Raw genomic sequence first — 21,874 nt, forward strand, 5'->3', positions numbered from 1 at the left:
TCAGTATTAATATATTTATAAGGCAAGTTAAAGTATGCTTTTCTTAATTTTATCTTCACATTTGTAACCATCTAATTATATTTAAATAAAAGATCGATATTTTTATATAGATTGTTAACATAATTTTATTAATAATAAGACTTGGTAAATAAATTAAGCATAAATAAGTACATAAATAAAACTATAAAAACTATGAGAATTTAATATGACGGCATCGGAACTGTATTTGCATAGAATTGCAGGGCAAAATTAATGATTTTCATAAGATCCGCACTGACTTTGGCGCTGTTCTTTGCCATCATGTTGTTCACGGCGTCGATTGCATTTTTATCGCTGAACGCTCTCTCGAACACTCGGCCTCCTAGATCGACAGCAACTCTACCCTGTTTAAAAAGGAATAACAATAGCATTTCATTGGTAACGGTCATTTGATGAAAGTGAATTACTCCATTACTCCATACACAAGTGCAACGATAATATATCGAAATGACCCCACATACAATACGAGCAAATAAATTTCAATTGTGAATGTATTAAAAGTATTGTTGATTCGATAAATGATATCATAAAAAAAAACGATAAATTTTAGTTACATTGCATTTAATTTTATTAACAAATACAGTTGGTGTGGTGAAAGTCAGAGAGCTGAGCATTTTTTTTTTAATTGAAGTAAAGCATTTATTTTAAGATTTTTTAGATTTTACCAGCTTACAGGGTCTACAACGTTTCGTCATGGAAATTCTTTATTTTTCTTTTCAGTAAAAGAAGAAATGGGTTGAGGCATGAAATTTTTTTTTCTATATTTGGAATCTGTGGATACGGCTCTATGACTATAATTTTCTTCCTAGTCTCGAAAAATCATTTTTGAGAGTGCTACACCGTTTTGAAAACCGCCGGAACCAAAACGGATTTTTGACCTTGAAGAGAGCACGTGACGTCACTATACTGTAGTGGATAATTAATACCTGCGGACACTGCAGTTGATGAAAGCTAATTACTGTTTCCGTAGTTATTGGAAATTGCACTTCAATTTTCAAAATGTCGACTTCTAGAGCGAGCTATCGTTGACGTTATATGCTTAATAATAATAGAAAGGCGAGATTCAAAACGTGCCTAACAATAAAGATGGAATTCACCATGCTGCACATTGAACGCTATTTTAAGACAGTAAGTAAATTGGTCGATGTCCTGTCAAAGTGCGTATGGCACTGCGTGCTGAGGAAGACTAAAGAGTTCGAAATTGCAATCCACGTCGTACAATTTCGACAGTTGACTAACTAAGATCTTAATGATATACGATACCATCAAATCGAAATGTTGAACATCAATGAATTCAATAATTAGTGGCAAATTTGTCTGTAGAAATGGCGTTCGCCAGATCATCTGCAGTTATTTGTTTATACAATATTTCTTTACTAATTGTAAAATAAAAACGAACATACCGTGATTGTTCCAAATTGTGGAAGAACGTTGAGAGAAGTCAACTGTTTTGTGGAATTGTTGTATGAGAACCTCCAGCTGATTGTGGTATTATCTACTGAAATTCTGAAAAATGGTATAAATTTGACTTGGAATGGGTCAGGATGTAATTTTGTTACAGCAGGTCAAGTATTAAAAATAAAAGCTAATATAAACAAGCAAATTATAAGATGAGTAGATACCCAGAATAAAACTTTGTTTGACAATATTTATCTAAAACCTCATTTACGTTTATCCAAATTCAAAAATTTTGTACAAATTAATCTCGCCACTTGTAGATCTGGTATTGTGTTGATGTGCCAATGAAAACACCAGAAAGGTACGAAAAGTCATACAACAGTGATAAGAAACATACCTAAATTAAATGTTAATCTGTTGACGAACAAAATCACTGCGATTTATTTGCACAGGCATAGATATCCACTAGTATGACTTCTATTACCCGTTCATGAGTACGTGTACAAATTAAATTCTACATATATATTAAATATCGACTCGTAATAAATATGAACTTACTCGGTAAACCTCAGTCCGAAATTAACAATGAAAGCGTCGATTGCAACTTCGTTAATGGTAGCCGTCAATTTATTCATACTCAGAAGACCGAATGCGTCTCCAACGGCTTCGTTGACCGTCAGGTCTTCTAGAGATATGGAAGATTGTCCGGAAAGGGAAGCTGATCCAATGAAGACCTTTTGTCTAAAATAATTGTAAACAAAAGTTTTAATTATTTAAATATGTATATTAAAAGTCCATATTAGACTTATGGAAAGTGTAAATAAATTCATACTGTGTAACATATCTTATCACTTGATTATGGGAATGGGGAACTAATACAATTTCTTGCGACGGAAATGCGTTACGGGGAGTAGGGAGAGAGAGAGAAACGCGTGCTGTTCAATCTTTAATTGATGCTACCTAAAACTTAAAACTTTTGGGTGTTTCATTCCCACCAGCCATTAATACTGGTGGGCGGGCAGTCCCTCCGGAGTACGCCGGAAGGTAGGATGGAAGGCCCTCTTCAGCCTTTTTTCAGGAATCGTNCTTAAAAAAAATCTTTTCGGGTTACGCTCTGGATTATTAACGTACATGTTCTTCACATTCGTGCAGTCTATTTCAGTCAGGGACATAACTACAGGTAGGCCTTGGTTATGCAACGAAAATTCTGGCTAGCTCACATTGAATATTAAAAAGAAATTAAAAGTGTAATATTCAACTTCACACAATCCAAGACACTGCTTAATTCATAATTATGCGGCGTTTTTATTTAATGACGAAAAATTTATTTTACTTTGTCCAAACGGTGATATTTTGCGATCTACCTCTCCATAAACATGATTCATAAATGACCTACCTACCAAAGAAAATTTCACTTTGTGTTCAAGAAGTGACGACTCGCATATGCACCAGGGGAGAAATATAAGCATGCATTCTGAGACATTCGTTTCATTCCCTGTCTAAATGCGTAAAATATCAATATTGTCTGTCGAGTTATGTGAAATTATATATTCTAGGCACCGATACCGTTATTTTAAGATTGCCTGTGCATCATCAACATAGTCTGTACGAAGTAATGTGATCATTACTAACTGCAGTGAGCAATATTGAATATTCAATTCGTCACTTGAAATATACAAAAGTGGATATTTTACCATAGACTACCGATGCATCGGAAGTGTCATAACGAAAACATAAGTAAATAGTAAATTTTTTCAGATGCGGAAGTGGAAGTGTAATGATTTTAGGTGACTCATTAATGCAGTAGTCGTGCGCCCTCTCGCGAATATTTGTTACAAATTTTGTCGTTATTATCACCAAAATAATTTGAATTGGAACTTCCTTTTTGGTCTTCAAAATTGCACTTTTAACTCACAATTTACACCACTGACCAAACCCTATTAAAGTAGTAAACTAATAAGAGAATAAAATTTGGAATCAAAATACGAAATACTAGTAAGTAGATACGTTCACGATGTTACAGAAGGTACCTTCACAATATGCAGCATTGCAACGAGCAATTCCATTTAAACTGTGTTTTGAAAACGATCAAGTTCAGCCGACAGATAAAAGTAATAAATTTTTATGACTTGTTGTATTGTTCCGAAAAAGATGAGAAATAGGATTTTGTTAATTTCCGATAAACTTCCGTTATATAAAAATGCGGAACCAGATGCAGAAGCGGATGTGAAAACGAATGCGGAACTTCCGTAATTGCGGAAGCGGAAGCATACAGCAACACTACTATAGACCTAGGAATATAAAACAATATAAAATTCTTTAATAGCAGTTTTAATAAAATCCGATAAATATTAAATGTAGATTTTTTAAATGATAGTGTTTCTAAATTCACATTTATTTATTAAACACAAGAGATAAGCTACGCCTGAGAATTGCAGGTTACATCGTCTTCACTGCAGTGCGGTAGACAAGAAAACTAGACATGGGGGTAACCATAGACACATATAATGGACGTGCCTTAGCCGTATGTCAACCGAGCGGCATGGCCTAGAGGTTTAGACCATTGCTTAGCATTCGGGAGGACGCCGGTTCGATTCCGGTCCAAGTTTTTCTGTGGTTTCATTGGATCACTTAAGCAAATGCTGGGGCAGTAATATTCCACAGATAATCTTTCATTCTCTTCTGTCTTCATTTCGTCCGTCTCATCTTTCTCACCCGAACCACCACCCACTCATTCCCACAATTTATAAAAAAAAGCTGAAGAAGGCCTTCCGCCCTACCTTCCGGCATAGTCCGGAGGGACTGCCCGCTCACCAGCATTACTGGTTGGTGGGAATGAAACACCCAAAAGTTTTTTTTTTGCCGTATGTCATTGTAATAATTTCCTGGCTCGAAAAGTGAGGGAGATGGCATATGGTTTCGGACTAACGCTATCTCTTTCATGACAGCTTACGCACTATCGTGAGAGAGATGGATATTGTTCGAAACTTCGTTGCATCTTAGAAAATACCACAAATGACGTGGTGAGCGCTATCTGTAGTACGATGCTACAATTTAGGATTACGTATGCTCCAACAAGGTCCATTTAAAAATATGGATATCTACTTGCTGAGACGAATCCCGGCGTAGCTCACCTCAACGTGATAGGCACGTTACCATAATCGAATACAATAATTCGAAGCGGTCTGTATTCTGTCGTAACTGCCAGATCTGTAGTACGATGCTACATTTTAGGATTACGTTTGTTCGTTCGTTCCATCTCTTTCTTTCGTTGTACCACAATTCTGGCCGCTAAGGCACGTCCATTAGTAGACATCGATGGGGGTAACAACCACACGACTTGCCTAATATACGGCGCAAGCCGTAATAGCGACACCAAGTTATTGCTTGTTCTGCGCGGTCGCTCACTGCGCAGCGTACGAACGTATTTTTAGACATTTTAGACTTATTCGTTTCGGATTAAGTTATTGCTCTAATATCTAGTATTCTTGGAAGCAGAGTAAACGTAATATATGACAATCTTAACATCCTTATGGTATATGCCCTATCTTATTTGGCTTTTGTGAAATGAGGTAATAATAAAAAGAATACGTACCCTATGTCGATGAATAATTGATGCACACGCAATCTTATAAAAATGCGATAATAGTTGTGCTTTTATATTGTCATTTTTATGGAACTCGAGGCGTCTTGAGTTTAAAACTTAAAATCTACAGCGATGTGGCCTACCCCTGGCTACGTCCCTGATTTCAAGAAGCAAACTGCTTACTGCTACTAGTTCATAAACATGTCTCGATCTTTTTAAAGTTACTTTTATTCTCTGTTTTTAACTTGAATTACCATTTATATAAAAATATATTAAAAAAAATACAAACAAAACAATATAGTATCAAAATAGTTCTTTCAAACTAAATTACAAAATTCCGTAACTATTGCGGTGTTTTTGGAAAAAACATCGTTAAACAAAAATAAAAAGTTAATTTGTTTAGTTTTGTAACATTTTCGGTGTTTTTATAATATCAACAAAACAGGCAGCAACAAATGGTCAATCACATACATAAATTAATAACTGTTAATTTTAATTGTATCACTAATAAAATGGTCAAAATAGTTTTAAATATTACTTACTTATTCTCGATGCTGAAACGGTTGTTAAAAATACTGACATAACAAAATAAGATATAATCTGCATTGTTGTTAATTGGTACTCTCCCGTTTGCTCAAAAATTGTCACACCAGCACCTTTTCGATTCAATTTACCGGAATAAAATCATTAACATTATCCTTTAACTCCTCAACTAAATGAAACGGGTCAGGTGGCGTATTATTATTGTTCTCGTTCGTGTCAAGATAATTGGTGATGTATTTATAGCTCAATTGTGTAGCATAATTGGTCATATGAAGTTTTAATTTCCCAATTAAACGAAAACCGTTGTTTCTGGCTTTCCCCTGGCTCATTCTTTGCATTTAATTAATTGCCAATATAAATTATATGTTTTTCGTCATGTTTACAAAATAAAATGGCTGTAGGTATCGCTATTATTGTGCCATAATGAATAATAAGGTATATTATTGAATCATTGGTTAATTGTTGGTAATATTATTTAATTTTTTTTATGTTTGTCATCGTGCTGCTCATTTACATTCTTTCTGATTGTTGGGCAATTGTTTGTTTTGATTGTTGCGAAATAATTTATGTAGGTGCCTACCGCATTTCTGTTTCTGATCGCTCTAAAAATCTAAAAAAATGTCATTTGTGGTTTTAGGTTTAGTTGAAACTGACCCAAGTAAGGCATTAACCTGTCGAGGTTTAATTATTTCTTTGTTGCATACTCTATTATAGTTAGTAGTTCTTTTCACTATGTTTAATTGATTGAAGTTAAATATTATCATGTCAAAGGTTTGTTTTATTTTAAATATTGAATTAAATAATATTCATCATCATAAGGTCGTCAGTCCTAAGACTGGTTGGACACGCACCTCCATTCTTTCCTACATTGAGCTAATCTTCGCATTTCCCCAAAACTAGGACATCCCACATCCTTAACTATTTGTGAACAGTAATCTAATCTATTACTATCCCTAAGTCCTGTTCCTGCCTCTAATGTCTCTGACTAGATCTTCATGCCTGAGAAAGTTATCCTACCAACCTATCTCGCCTATTCCTTATTGACTTCCATAGAGTTCTCTGTTCTCCTATTCTTTCTAATACCTCTTCATTTCTAACCTTCTCTATCCTCATCATTCGCATGTAACACCACATTTCGAACGTTTGTAACATTTTCTTTTGCACCACGCCCCCCGTCTATGTTTCGCACCCGTATATCGGCGAGCTCCAAACATCAACCTTTAACAATCCTTTTCGAATTTCTAAATTAAGCGTTCGCGAACATATTATTATTTGTTGGCTGCCACCATTTAAAAATGGCGCAGAATGCGTTTTTATTAAATTTAAAGTTCTTTATGGGAATAATTCATTTAGCAATTAAATATCTACATTATATCAATTTAAACATTGCTACTAAGTTCAGGTTGATTTTGAATCTCATATTCTTTATTTATTTGTGAGTTTTTCAGTATCTTTTCTTACTCTGGTCTTTTTAAGAACTTCAAGAGTTCTTAACAAATTATATTTTACTAAATGTTAACTATCAATTCTAATTTAAGTCTTTCGACTGATACACAGTTTCACTTGTGGATTCTGTGCCTATGTCGTTTTGTTATTAATAATAGTGCAACCACCCATGGCGACTGCTAGTTGTCAACAGAAATCACTCCTGCTTTCTTCCAGTAGCGACTAGAGGTGGTCGAGTTATCTATATCAGAGATAGTTGCATTTGCAATATTTTTCATGGAATTATCTATTAATCAGTATTAATATATTTATAAGGCAAGTTAAAGTATGCTTTTCTTAATTTTATCTTCACATTTGTAACCATCTAATTATATTTAAATAAAAGATCGATATTTTTATATAGATTGTTAACATAATTTTATTAATAATAAGACTTGGTAAATAAATTAAGCATAAATAAGTACATAAATAAAACTATAAAAACTATGAGAATTTAATATGACGGCATCGGAACTGTATTTGCATAGAATTGCAGGGCAAAATTAATGATTTTCATAAGATCCGCACTGACTTTGGCGCTGTTCTTTGCCATCATGTTGTTCACGGCGTCGATTGCATTTTTATCGCTGAACGCTCTCTCGAACACTCGGCCTCCTAGATCGACAGCAACTCTACCCTGTTTAAAAAGGAATAACAATAGCATTTCATTGGTAACGGTCATTTGATGAAAGTGAATTACTCCATTACTCCATACACAAGTGCAACGATAATATATCGAAATGACCCCACATACAATACGAGCAAATAAATTTCAATTGTGAATGTATTAAAAGTATTGTTGATTCGATAAATGATATCATAAAAAAAAAACGATAAATTTTAGTTACATTGCATTTAATTTTATTAACAAATACAGTTGGTGTGGTGAAAGTCAGAGAGCTGAGCATTTTTTTTTTAATTGAAGTAAAGCATTTATTTTAAGATTTTTTAGATTTTACCAGCTTACAGGGTCTACAACGTTTCGTCATGGAAATTCTTTATTTTTCTTTTCAGTAAAAGAAGAAATGGGTTGAGGCATGAAATTTTTTTTTCTATATTTGGAATCTGTGGATACGGCTCTATGACTATAATTTTCTTCCTAGTCTCGAAAAATCATTTTTGAGAGTGCTACACCGTTTTGAAAACCGCCGGAACCAAAACGGATTTTTGACCTTGAAGAGAGCACGTGACGTCACTATACTGTAGTGGATAATTAATACCTGCGGACACTGCAGTTGATGAAAGCTTATTACTGTTTCCGTAGTTATTGGAAATTACACTTAAATTTTCAAAATGTCGACTTCTAAAGCGAGCTATCGTTGACGTTGTATGCTTAATAATAATAGAAAGACCAGATTCAAAACGTGCCTAACAATAAAGATGGAATTCACCATGCTGTTCATTGAACGCTGTTTTATGTAAGTAAATTAGTCGATGTCCTGTCAAAGTGTGTATGGCACCGCGTGCTGATGAAAACTAAAGAGTTCGAAATTGCAATCCACGTCGTACAATTTCGACAGTTCACTAACTAAGATCTTAATGTTCTGTTAGATACACGATACCATCAAATCGAAAGGTTAAACACAATGAATTTAATAATAAGTGGCAAACTTCTCTGTAGAAATGGCGTTCGCCAGATCATCTGCAGTTATTTGTTTATACATTATTTCGATACTAATTGTAAAATAAAAACGAACATACCGTGATTGTTCCAAATTGTGGAAGAACGTTGAGAGAAGTCAACTGTTTTGTGGAATTGTTGTATGAGAACCTCCAGCTGATTGTGGTATTATCTACTGAAATTCTGAAAAATAGTGTAAATTTGACTTAAGGAATGGGTCAAGATGTAATTTTGTTACAGAAGTTCAAGTATTAAAAATAAAAGCTAATATAAACAAGCAAATTATAAGATGAGTAGATACCCAGAATAAAACTTTGTTTGACAATATTTATCTAAAACCTCATTTACGTTTATCCAAATTCAAAAATTTTGTACAAATTAATCTCGCCACTTGTAGATCTGGTATTGTGTTGATGTGCCAATGAAAACACCAGAAAGGTACGAAAAGTCATACAACAGTGATAAGAAACATACCTAAATTAAATGTTAATCTGTTGACGAACAAAATCACTGCGATTTATTTGCACAGGCATAGATATCCACTAGTATGACTTCTATTACCCGTTCATGAGTACGTGTACAAATTAAATTCTACATATATATTAAATATCGACTCGTAATAAATATGAACTTACTCGGTAAACCTCAGTCCGAAATTAACAATGAAAGCGTCGATTGCAACTTCGTTAATGGTAGCCGTCAATTTATTCATACTCAGAAGACCGAATGCGTCTCCAACGGCTTCGTTGACCGTCAGGTCTTCTAGAGATATGGAAGATTGTCCGGAAAGGGAAGCTGATCCAATGAAGACCTTTTGTCTAAAATAATTGTAAACAAAAGTTTTAATTATTTAAATATGTATATTAAAAGTCCATATTAGACTTATGGAAAGTGTAAATAAATTCATACTGTGTAACATATCTTATCACTTGATTATGGGAATGGGGAACTAATACAATTTCTTGCGACGGAAATGCGTTACGGGGAGTAGGGAGAGAGAGAGAAACGCGTGCTGTTCAATCTTTAATTGATGCTACCTAAAACTTAAAACTTTTGGGTGTTTCATTCCCACCAGCCATTAATACTGGTGGGCGGGCAGTCCCTCCGGAGTACGCCGGAAGGTAGGATGGAAGGCCCTCTTCAGCCTTTTTTCAGGAATCGTGGGAATGGGTGGGTGGTGGTCCGGGTGAGAAAGATGAGACGGACGAAATGAAAACAGAAGAGAATAAAAGATTGTCTGTGAAATATTACTGCCCCAGCATTTGCCTAAGTGATCCAAGGAACCACAGAAAAACATCCTCCCGAATGCTAAGCAATAATTTAAACCCCTAAGCTATGCCGCTTTGATGCTATCTATAGTTGACGTGTAAATGCCGTTTCACATGGAGCGGCTGGTGCGCGTTTGAACGCGTGCGTATAAATGTTATTTGATCGTCAATGGATTTCACAAAGCCTCGTTTGACTTATTGAGCAGCGAAATAGAATCTTGTTCCGTTGCCAATATCACCAAGACCTGTTCTTCTTACAGTTGGGAAAACTTTTCGTACATCTCTTTGGAAATTCACTAACTCGCTGCGTTGCCATCTTCTGTATGCATTAACTGAAGACAAACTAAAGGAACACGGCAACTCAACACCTTCTTTTGCTAACCGATGCAATGCTTCATGTGAATACACCCATAAAAATTGATGGTCCGCCGGCTCGGGTTCCAAATGGGACGAAACTCATACCTACATAGCACATATGTGAATAGATCTATCCATCCCTCAATAATCCATAACATTCCGTTGGAAAGCGTGCGTTTTATGCGTGTCCATTTGTAAGGGCATTAAAGAAACAAGGAGAAAAAAGGAGATGATAGAGAATGAAGATGCGACACAGCTATTAACCGCTCAGTCTGTTATCGTGCTCTAACTCCTAACCTTGAATAACACGACGCAACGCACTGTCCGAAGCAAATTGTGAATTATGTAAGTGTTGTGCTAAAATAAAATTTTCATAGAAAAGGCTTTTATTTTCTTATTTATATTTTATCATAGTATTATGGTGAAACACATTTTTTGCAACACGAACATTTTTTTAAAAGGAATATAAAGATTTATTACCCTAAAATTTCTACAAAATTCCTTCCAATAAGCAAGGGGTCGTCTTGCTGTAATTCATGCTGGATTACCCAAAAGGCACCTTTGATTGCGTCTTGTAGACCGAACGATGGTTCTGAAATACATACATTCTTCGTATTATGATATTTTAGATAATAAAAATTGCCAATATTTACGAGTGTAGAAGTCATAAAATAAAGCCGCCTATTTCATCTCTAGATTAGTAATCGATGGCAATATTAAACTTTTACTGCTGTTATTGACGCAAGAAAGATAGTAAAAAAGGCACTTCAAAAGATAAGCCGATATATACATTTAGGTCAAGGATTACAATCTTGAATTTGATTTGTAAATTTTGAAAGAAGAAATAGAAGGCGGCTAAAAAAGTTTCTATTTCGTCTTGGATGTATTGTTATTAAGAAATATGAAACGTAAAATGCTTAGAAAATTATTAGTTGTGTATATCTGTAGACATTACGAGTTTTTAAGATTATCATGATAATGTTTTCAATAAAAAAACATCATTAGAAAAAGAACGGATAAAAATATTAAAAATACAGTATAATATAAGAACAAAGGCTTTCACGGCCGGAATCCATAGTAGAATGAAGATTCGGGCTATAGGGCCGTCGTGGTCTAAGTGAACTTTTCTGTCCAAACGTTTCGTCATCTGACATCCTCTCTGACTGGTACACACTTATAAAAAATTTTGGTTACACTTTAAGAAACGTTTTGTAACAGTAGTTAATATTTAATATTAATTTGCAACATCCTCGCCGGGAAATTGAACCCGTGACCTTTGGCTTTATTCACTAATGCTCTGAACACCAAGCCACGAGAGGTGACAGCAGCAACAACAACGAAACGTACTTTTTAGGTTAGGTTATTATAATTATTATTTATTAGATATTTTTTATACCTCTAACAAAACAATAATTCGAATTAAACAATTGGAATATTTTACCATTTATTTATTTTGCTGTATACGTATCTCGCCTCATTAGGGCATCTTCGGGAACTGAACAACTTGGACTAAATTATACTTCTCTTTTTCGAGTGTTTCATCCCCACCAGCTAATGCTGGTGAGCGGACAGTCCCCCCGAACAAGTGGTCGCAAGGCCCACTTTAACTTCCTTTTAGGAATCGTAGGAACGGGTGGGTAGTGGTTGAGGTGAGAATGAGCATTTGCGTAAGTGATCTAGAAAAACTTGGACGGAACGGAAATCAAACCGGTGTCCTCCCGAATGCTAAGCAATGGTCTAACCTTCTAGGCCAGGAGTATGCAAGTAATTTTAGGTATGACCCGGATGTTTTTGAAAATCATTATCGAAGTCTAGACGAAAATATTCCTTCCTTCAGAAAACAATAAGAGTGATGCTCGATGCTCAAACAAACATTGTTATCTGCCGATTTATGATTTATTTGACTAATTTACTCTCAAAAAAATTTTGATGCTCCAGTTTTTGACCTTCCGCTGTCTGGACCTGTACAGCAACCGTTACTGCAAGTTATACCGCTTGGTGTATATTACACCTCAGTTTAAGAGAAGGTTATTTCCAAAACCACAGGAAAACTTAGAACAAGGCAGATGGACCCGAAACTGATCAGACGTCCTCCTGAAAGCTAAACAATGGTCTAAACCTCTAGGCAATGCCGCTCGGTAGGTCGGAAGGAAATCAGTACTCTTATATACTAATAGCGGTGATTTCCCGCCGCCTCCAAGAGATGCTGACTGAGGTGTGACCACCTAGCGGATGACGTCGAAGCTGTGTGGCGCCACCTAGCGCAAGACAGGCGGGTCGCCACAGTATTTTTAATTAGTATATATGGAAGTTGGTCTTGTGTGTGGGTACACAGATAACGAAGAAGTAAGACTACAGGCTCGGATGGTTCTCTGTTGAAGATATGTATAGATGGATGGCTTACGATTCAAGAAGGAAACCCACAGAAGCTTTTTTTGATCCATCATAGGGTCGACAACCAAACTGTCTCAAATGCTGATATGTAGAACTGTTGCTGTCCCAAACTATAGCGATTGGACCATCACGCGGGAGAGCAGCTATACATTATCGATGGTAAAGTTAGGTTATATTGAGTAACAAAAGCCGCTCTATCTCTATATTGGGAGCGATTTTGAAAAACATTACACTATGCAGATGTCAAATTTACTGAGACTACTCAATGCCAACGGGACGTACGCAACTGAGATGACAACCAAATTATTCACTCGATGTTTATCTTTTACAGTAATAGCACGCTGATCTGAGAATCAATTATGATTATGGCGACTTTGATCTCCTGGATCACTTACGTACCAACTCGCCCATCGTGTTTTCGTAATCTTTCATGAGTAATTATCTGGTGACAATACGATACAGTCTCTACACAGAGAGAAAAATCTTGTAAATATTACCATGCTGTTTCATAATCTGGGTGCCTCTGACTCACAATCGAAAAATTACCCACCGTGTTAGCACAGTAAAAACTCGTATACTTTCTAGTAGAGTTTATAAGGCTGTCTTACAAAAATGATTGAATTTTCTCAGTACTTATATGTCTGTTGCACCACTTTGACGAGCATGGTAATTTTTACTAAGATTTTTCTCTCTGTGTATGGACTACACCTCTGCGAAATAGCTTAGGAATTGTGGAGAAATGCCAGAAATTCCTATGCTAAAAAAGAAATACAGACCCTAAAGAGTGTGCATAATTTGCTCATGGTCCCAGCCTAAAAATACGAATCAGACAAAAATGAGTTTAAAGTAATTGTTCAAGCAATAACTCATGTTCGATATCGGAAAAGTAATTTTTTACGAGCAAATCAATTGTCAAACAAATATTGTTTTAGAAAATACTACAAATGGCGCAGTAAACGCCATCTGTAGCACGATGCTACATTTTAGGATTACGTATGCTACAACAAGGTCTACTTGTGTGGATATCTACTCGCTGAAAACGAATCCCGGCGTAGCCAACCTCAATGTGATAGGCACGTTAGCTTAATCGAATAAAATAATTCGAAGTTGTCTGTATTCTGTTAAAACAGCAGGTAAAAGTAGATCTGTGTTCTGTCGGAGCTGCCTGCGACGCGCTGATGAGATCCAAAAAGATCGAAATCGCGATCCACGTCTGGTAGTTTCGACAGAATACAGAAAACTGCGAATTATTTTATTCGATTATGGTAACGTGCCTATCACCTTGAGGTTAGCTACGCCGGGATTTGTTTCAGCAAGTAGATATCCACACAAGTGGACCTTGTTGGAGCATACTTAATCCTAAAATGTAGCATCGTGCTACAGATGGCGTTTACTGCGCCATTTGTAGTATTTTCTAAAACACACTTTTAAGATAGCAGGTAAAAGTTGGTTTGTGTTCTGTCGGAACTGCCTGCGACGCGCTAGTAAGATCCAAAAAGATCGAAATCGCGATCCGCGTCTGGCAGTTTCGACAGAATACAGACAACTTCGAATTATTTTAAATATTGTTTTATCTTTATTTTTATTATGAAGCCGTGAATATAAAAGGTTGTAGTCTCGCAAATCAGTAATCTACTCCTTTACAAGTCTTATCTCAAGATTTCAGCTCTCTCCGAATTATAATTTTTGATTTACTGAATAGTTAATTTAGCAAAGGTGTGGTGTCGGTTTTAGGCAACTGTATTTTTTTTTTAAACAGTCTCACATTGGTAAGTGTGTTACAATCTACTCAAGGATCACTTGACATCTACGCAGTTCCAACTCAGAGATTGCAATTTTTATGTTTACCAATTTTTTTTCCGTTTTCCAAGTAAGTGGCATTTTTTATTACCAATTATAAACAAATTTTATTACTAAAAAATTAGAAACATTGTTTCTGTGAATGTTGCTGATACGAAAGCTCCTTTTGCGTTATAAAAAAATTGAAATTTAACGTGGAAATTGGTAATTAAAAATTTTGTTTATTGTAAAATGTAATGAAGACACAAGTAAATAAACAATTTTTGCATTTGTAATAAAGAAGTGAAGTGGCCCTTGGGTTTATTACAACGTACTTCACCAATCTGAGATTACAACTGCCTGAAACTAAAATCTCCACTAAATTAACAATTTGATAAAACAAAATCGAAGAATTTTGAAATTTTCGAGTAATATTTTACTACGGATAGACTGTTAATCTCCAAGAAGACAGAAAATCCTTTAAATTATCTATTATCATCAGGCGTAAAATAAACATATGACAATTATTTGATTTAGAAAATACTACAAATGGCGCAGTAAACGCCACCTGTAGCACGATGCTACATTTTAGGATTACGTATGCTCCAACAAGGTCCACTTGTGTGGATATCTACTCGCTGAAAACGAATCCCGGTGTAGCTAACCTCAACGTGATAGGCACATTACCATAATAATAGAATAAAATAATTCGAAGTGGTCTGTATTCTGTCGAAACTGCCAGACGCGCTGATGAGATCCAAAAAGATCGAAATCGCGATCTTCCGCGTCTGGCCGTTTCGACAGAATACAGATTATTTCGAATTATTTTATTCGTATTATTTTAATTATTTGATTAGCAATTGATTTTCGGAATATCCGACTTGAGCCATTTCCTTCATTCCTTCGTTCTGCTATAACGTTTAACATACCTCGGACGCATTTCTTTTTTTTGTAATTTTGATGTCATTTCGCACAGGAATAATCCGAAAAAGACATAGCACGTTAAATGTACATATATTTTGTATTTTTAAAATGATAATTAAATAAATAAAATAATCTGCCGCTCCAGCCGGTTACTGGAAATCGAAATAAACTCTAAGTCATGTGAAGTGGCGCCCTATGCAATAAAACTGCCAACAATAGACTGCCTTTAATCGTACTTAAGTGTAATTATAAGTTTATGGCACCATTCAAATGAAACACGTTTTATATTCCGTTATTTACCTGTGCCTACAAAGTTTAAAGTAATTTAAAGACTTTCAGAAGGGTGTTTTCAAACGAATTTCTCTAGTCTGTTTCACCGAAATATGGGATATGCGCAGGTAGTACAACATTTTTGTTGATTTTCAGTTATAGATAAGGTAAGCTCAATAAGGGTTATTGTCCCTCAACATTGTTACTAAATAAAATTTTGGCCGTCGTGTGGATTTTAGCCTTTCGACCAGATTAGCCTATAAATCTTCTGGAACTTCTATTGCTTCATCAGCCACTTTTGATGGTGCGGAGTTTAGAAACACTACGGAAACAATTTGTCTGTATTTTCCAATGGTTTTTTGGTAATCAACTCGAGGCTGGATACGTATGGAGTATGGTATTTTCCTACGCCATTTCTGTTTTGAGATGCGCCATGTGTAGTACCTATTTGACGATTCTCCAATCGTTTCTCGCTGGACAGCTAATATATAAATTAGCGGCAACTTGGGTAAAAGTACCATCATTATCAACATCATCATCGTAAGGTCGTCAGTCCTAAGGCCGGTTGGGCACGCATCTCCACTCCTTCCTATCCTGAGTTAATCCTTCACTATTTCTGAACAGTAATCTTATCTAGGGCTACCTCTCTTCTTAACTTCCGGTTCTGCCTCTAGGTGTCCTAATAGCCTATCTCGCCTATTTCTTATTGACTTTCATAGAGTCCTCTGTTCTCCTATTCTTTCTAATTTCTCTTCACTTCTAACCTTCTCTATCCACGGTATCCTCGTCATTCGCCTGTAACACCACATTTCGAACGCTTCTAACCTTTTCTTTTCCGCCACGCCCACTGTCCATGTTTCGCGTCCGTATAACGCCATGCTCCAAACATACACCTCTAACAACCATTTTCGGATTTCTAAATTAACCTTTTACAAGCATAGAAGTGACTTCTTTTTATTGAAGGCGACTCGACCCTGCACTATCCTCTGCTGTATATCCCTACTACTCCTTCCGTCCTGAGTTATCTGACTTCCTAAATACCTAAAATCAGCCACTTCTTCTAATCTTTCGTATTCTATCTTTATATTCACTTTTCCTTCTATTTTCTTCCCTTGCACACCAGAATTTTTTCTTTTACTTTTATCTATTTTTGTACAATACTGTTTTGTCAATACCTCTTCCATTTTATTGAAAGCTGTATTTAACTCCTTGTTAGATGCTAATACTGCTATGTCATCTGCAAATCTAAGCATATTAATCGTTTGCCTCTCTATATCTATCCCTACAGATGTTGATAGCGTTGTCTATGTATAGATTAAAAAGCAGCGGTGACATTGTGCATCCTTGTCTGTCTCCCTACCTAAAATTTACTTCTCCATCATTCATCGAATAATTAACAACAAATTATAGCCCTTACAGTATTACTTATGTCGTTCCTATTTCGAGAAGCGCCATGTGTAGTGCCAGATTGATATGAGGTTATATTTTCCAGTATCCGCTGATTAGAGCGACAATTTTGTAGATTTGGTAATAAATTAGGAACAAATTTTAGACATGAGAAATGTAACTTTATCGTGGTGCTTGATATTAGTCTAATTACTATTGAATTAATTTCTATACTAACGATCAGATAATGTTTTGTTTTTTACCAACTACTCAAATGTGACATGTTGCTTCCAAAAATATGAAAAATAAATTAAACAGTTACACAGTAATTTAGAAGCTATAAGTACTTCTATATACTATTACTAATATTTTTGTTATTATTTCGTTAACTTCCCTATCAAATGGATTAGAGATGGGCCGGGTATCCCGTTTGGTTTCGGAACCCGGCGGATCCGTCACTTATTTAGGATTCGGCCGGGTATCGGATAATGACGCCGAGTTACGGGCAGTGCTGGGTAATTCTGGCAGATAAAAAAGAAGAAGGCAACACCAGCAGTAATAATTTAATAAGTATAACAAAAAGTTACGTAATGAAAATCTTAATCGTAATCTTTATTTATAGTGAAGTACGCAATAGACCTTTAAGAGTATTTTATTGGTAAAAATTCTTGCTAACAACCACCAAAGAGCGTGATGGGATTACAGTTCTGATTATCGAAGATGGAAATTCCGATTCATAATACATCCTTGCATAATTTGATCGTTCGCATTACAGGGAAACGTCCTAAACAACATATCAATAGATTTTCAATTAAAATTTTTCGCTTAGATAAATGACAACATCGTATTACCATCGAAGGTAGGCCATTTAGTTAGTTTCATTTTTTTATTAGATGTATTAATCGTCGGCTATTTCAAGAATATTCTGTCACCAGATCTCAGCTGCTCAAGATACGCTGCAAATATAAACCTACTTACTTTACAATCATCTGTACGTAGAACGTAGAACCCAAATTAATGTATAACTGATAAGTATTAATTAAGCAAATATTTGAGAATACTTAGTTTCCCTGACTTTTGACCATTTGCATCTTTTGTTGCCGTCCAGTTTACTTTATGAACTTCTGAGAAATAATTTGTGGCTTCAAAATAAAGGGAAAATCTTCAGTTGGATTATTTTAAGGATTTGGTCTTTTTTTTAGAAAGTGATCGTGGGCTGATCTAGTTGGTGATTAAGATTATATTGGGATAGNTAACACGACGCAACGCACTGTCCGAAGCAAATTGTGAATTATGTAAGTGTTGTGCTAAAATAAAATTTTCATAGAAAAGGCTTTTATTTTCTTATCATAAAAAAAAAACGATAAATTTTAGTTACATTGCATTTAATTTTATTAACAAATACAGTTGGTGTGGTGAAAGTCAGAGAGCTGAGCATTTTTTTTTTAATTGAAGTAAAGCATTTATTTTAAGATTTTTTAGATTTTACCAGCTTACAGGGTCTACAACGTTTCGTCATGGAAATTCTTTATTTTTCTTTTCAGTAAAAGAAGAAATGGGTTGAGGCATGAAATTTTTTTTTCTATATTTGGAATCTGTGGATACGGCTCTATGACTATAATTTTCTTCCTAGTCTCGAAAAATCATTTTTGAGAGTGCTACACCGTTTTGAAAACCGCCGGAACCAAAACGGATTTTTGACCTTGAAGAGAGCACGTGACGTCACTATACTGTAGTGGATAAATTAATACCTGCGGACACTGCAGTTGATGAAAGCTAATTACTGTTTCCGTAGTTATTGGAAATTGCACTTCAATTTTCAAAATGTCGACTTCTAGAGCGAGCTATCGTTGACGTTATATGCTTAATAATAATAGAAAGGCGAGATTCAAAACGTGCCTAACAATAAAGATGGAATTCACCATGCTGTTCATTGAACGCTGTTTTATGTAAGTAAATTAGTCGATGTCCTGTCAAAGTGTGTATGGCACCGCGTGCTGATGAAAACTAAAGAGTTCGAAATTGCAATCCACGTCGTACAATTTCGACAGTTCACTAACTAAGATCTTAATGTTCTGTTAGATACACGATACCATCAAATCGAAAGGTTAAACACAATGAATTTAATAATAAGTGGCAAACTTCTCTGTAGAAATGGCGTTCGCCAGATCATCTGCAGTTATTTGTTTATACATTATTTCGATACTAATTGTAAAATAAAAACGAACATACCGTGATTGTTCCAAATTGTGGAAGAACGTTGAGAGAAGTCAACTGTTTTGTGGAATTGTTGTATGAGAACCTCCAGCTGATTGTGGTATTATCTACTGAAATTCTGAAAAATAGTGTAAATTTGACTTAAGGAATGGGTCAAGATGTAATTTTGTTACAGAAGTTCAAGTATTAAAAATAAAAGCTAATATAAACAAGCAAATTATAAGATGAGTAGATACCCAGAATAAAACTTTGTTTGACAATATTTATCTAAAACCTCATTTACGTTTATCCAAATTCAAAAATTTTGTACAAATTAATCTCGCCACTTGTAGATCTGGTATTGTGTTGATGTGCCAATGAAAACACCAGAAAGGTACGAAAAGTCATACAACAGTGATAAGAAACATACCTAAATTAAATGTTAATCTGTTGACGAACAAAATCACTGCGATTTATTTGCACAGGCATAGATATCCACTAGTATGACTTCTATTACCCGTTCATGAGTACGTGTACAAATTAAATTCTACATATATATTAAATATCGACTCGTAATAAATATGAACTTACTCGGTAAACCTCAGTCCGAAATTAACAATGAAAGCGTCGATTGCAACTTCGTTAATGGTAGCCGTCAATTTATTCATACTCAGAAGACCGAATGCGTCTCCAACGGCTTCGTTGACCGTCAGGTCTTCTAGAGATATGGAAGATTGTCCGGAAAGGGAAGCTGATCCAATGAAGACCTTTTGTCTAAAATAATTGTAAACAAAAGTTTTAATTATTTAAATATGTATATTAAAAGTCCATATTAGACTTATGGAAAGTGTAAATAAATTCATACTGTGTAACATATCTTATCACTTGATTATGGGAATGGGGAACTAATACAATTTCTTGCGACGGAAATGCGTTACGGGGAGTAGGGAGAGAGAGAGAAACGCGTGCTGTTCAATCTTTAATTGATGCTACCTAAAACTTAAAACTTTTGGGTGTTTCATTCCCACCAGCCATTAATACTGGTGGGCGGGCAGTCCCTCCGGAGTACGCCGGAAGGTAGGATGGAAGGCCCTCTTCAGCCTTTTTTCAGGAATCGTGGGAATGGGTGGGTGGTGGTCCGGGTGAGAAAGATGAGACGGACGAAATGAAGACAGAAGAGAATAAAAGATTGTCTGTGAAATATTACTGCCCCAGCATTTGCCTAAGTGATCCAAGGAACCACAGAAAAACATCCTCCCGAATGCTAAGCAATAATTTAAACCCCTAAGCTATGCCGCTTTGATGCTATCTATAGTTGACGTGTAAATGCCGTTTCACATGGAGCGGCTGGTGCGCGTTTGAACGCGTGCGTATAAATGTTATTTGATCGTCAATGGATTTCACAAAGCCTCGTTTGACTTATTGAGCAGCGAAATAGAATCTTGTTCCGTTGCCAATATCACCAAGACCTGTTCTTCTTACAGTTGGGAAAACTTTTCGTACATCTCTTTGGAAATTCACTAACTCGCTGCGTTGCCATCTTCTGTATGCATTAACTGAAGACAAACTAAAGGAACACGGCAACTCAACACCTTCTTTTGCTAACCGATGCAATGCTTCATGTGAATACACCCATAAAAATTGATGGTCCGCCGGCTCGGGTTCCAAATGGGACGAAACTCATACCTACATAGCACATATGTGAATAGATCTATCCATCCCTCAATAATCCATAACATTCCGTTGGAAAGCGTGCGTTTTATGCGTGTCCATTTGTAAGGGCATTAAAGAAACAAGGAGAAAAAAGGAGATGATAGAGAATGAAGATGCGACACAGCTATTAACCGCTCAGTCTGTTATCGTGCTCTAACTCCTAACCTTGAATAACACGACGCAACGCACTGTCCGAAGCAAATTGTGAATTATGTAAGTGTTGTGCTAAAATAAAATTTTCATAGAAAAGGCTTTTATTTTCTTATTTATATTTTATCATAGTATTATGGTGAAACACATTTTTTGCAACACGAACATTTTTTTAAAAGGAATATAAAGATTTATTACCCTAAAATTTCTACAAAATTCCTTCCAATAAGCAAGGGGTCGTCTTGCTGTAATTCATGCTGGATTACCCAAAAGGCACCTTTGATTGCGTCTTGTAGACCGAACGATGGTTCTGAAATACATACATTCTTCGTATTATGATATTTTAGATAATAAAAATTGCCAATATTTACGAGTGTAGAAGTCATAAAATAAAGCCGCCTATTTCATCTCTAGATTAGTAATCGATGGCAATATTAAACTTTTACTGCTGTTATTGACGCAAGAAAGATAGTAAAAAAGGCACTTCAAAAGATAAGCCGATATATACATTTAGGTCAAGGATTACAATCTTGAATTTGATTTGTAAATTTTGAAAGAAGAAATAGAAGGCGGCTAAAAAAGTTTCTATTTCGTCTTGGATGTATTGTTATTAAGAAATATGAAACGTAAAATGCTTAGAAAATTATTAGTTGTGTATATCTGTAGACATTACGAGTTTTTAAGATTATCATGATAATGTTTTCAATAAAAAAACATCATTAGAAAAAGAACGGATAAAAATATTAAAAATACAGTATAATATAA

The 21,874-nt window shown here is 35.4% G+C and overlaps 5 protein-coding genes across 10 annotated transcripts in view; 1 reads left to right on the top strand and 4 right to left on the bottom strand.

Moving 5' to 3' along the window:
• LOC108740068 overlaps positions 1-5,791 on the bottom strand; it is a 22,552-nt gene extending 16,761 nt beyond the window's left edge. The window contains exon 1 of one of the 2 annotated variants that reach the window (XM_018474262.1): positions 5,566-5,791. In XM_018474262.1, the coding sequence (XP_018329764.1) occupies positions 5,566-5,629 (64 nt within the window). In that variant the 5' untranslated portion in view covers positions 5,630-5,791. The remainder of the gene's footprint in view (positions 1-5,565) is intronic. The other variant, XM_018474270.1, reaches the window with a different exon arrangement.
• The window catches only part of LOC108740021 (mitogen-activated protein kinase-binding protein 1), a 482,920-nt gene that overhangs the window by 320,914 nt on the left and 140,132 nt on the right, over positions 1-21,874 (top strand). The window lies entirely within an intron of this gene.
• On the bottom strand, positions 154-2,409 carry LOC112905862. Its single transcript, XM_025979113.1, has 3 exons — positions 1,996-2,409; positions 1,443-1,545; positions 154-383 (listed from the first exon to the last, which is right to left on the bottom strand). The coding sequence occupies exons 1-3, from the start codon at positions 2,070-2,072 to the stop codon at positions 201-203; spliced, it is 363 nt and encodes a 120-aa protein (XP_025834898.1). The 5' UTR covers positions 2,073-2,409; the 3' UTR covers positions 154-200.
• On the bottom strand, positions 7,459-9,721 carry LOC112905861. Its single transcript, XM_025979112.1, has 3 exons — positions 9,308-9,721; positions 8,753-8,855; positions 7,459-7,688 (listed from the first exon to the last, which is right to left on the bottom strand). The coding sequence occupies exons 1-3, from the start codon at positions 9,382-9,384 to the stop codon at positions 7,506-7,508; spliced, it is 363 nt and encodes a 120-aa protein (XP_025834897.1). The 5' UTR covers positions 9,385-9,721; the 3' UTR covers positions 7,459-7,505.
• LOC112905863 overlaps positions 19,274-21,874 on the bottom strand; it is a 6,851-nt gene continuing 4,250 nt past the window's right edge. Inside the window, exons 2-3 of the mRNA XM_025979114.1 lie at positions 21,308-21,419; positions 19,274-20,020 (exon numbers count right to left, since the gene is read on the bottom strand). Coding sequence (XP_025834899.1) covers positions 19,834-20,020; positions 21,308-21,419 — 299 coding nt within the window. The 3' untranslated portion in view covers positions 19,274-19,833. The remainder of the gene's footprint in view (positions 20,021-21,307; positions 21,420-21,874) is intronic.

The sequence above is a fragment of the Agrilus planipennis genome, unplaced genomic scaffold (genome assembly GCF_000699045.2).
Source record: "Agrilus planipennis isolate EAB-ADULT unplaced genomic scaffold, Apla_2.0 scaffold26, whole genome shotgun sequence".
Classification (NCBI taxonomy): Eukaryota; Metazoa; Arthropoda; class Insecta; order Coleoptera; family Buprestidae; genus Agrilus; species Agrilus planipennis.

Excerpts from the sequence above, each read along its gene's own strand:
- LOC112905862 (XM_025979113.1), bottom strand. The coding sequence starts at position 2,072 with ATGAATAAATTGACGGCTACCATTAACGAAGTTGCAATCGACGCTTTC. Across the intron at positions 1,546-1,995 it reads TTCGGACTGAGGTTTACCGA|AATTTCAGTAGATAATACCA; the intron begins GTAAGTTCATAT and ends ACCATTTTTCAG. Across the intron at positions 384-1,442 it reads CACAATTTGGAACAATCACG|GGTAGAGTTGCTGTCGATCT; the intron begins GTATGTTCGTTT and ends CTTTTTAAACAG.
- LOC112905861 (XM_025979112.1), bottom strand. The coding sequence starts at position 9,384 with ATGAATAAATTGACGGCTACCATTAACGAAGTTGCAATCGACGCTTTC. Across the intron at positions 8,856-9,307 it reads TTCGGACTGAGGTTTACCGA|AATTTCAGTAGATAATACCA; the intron begins GTAAGTTCATAT and ends ACTATTTTTCAG. Across the intron at positions 7,689-8,752 it reads CACAATTTGGAACAATCACG|GGTAGAGTTGCTGTCGATCT; the intron begins GTATGTTCGTTT and ends CTTTTTAAACAG.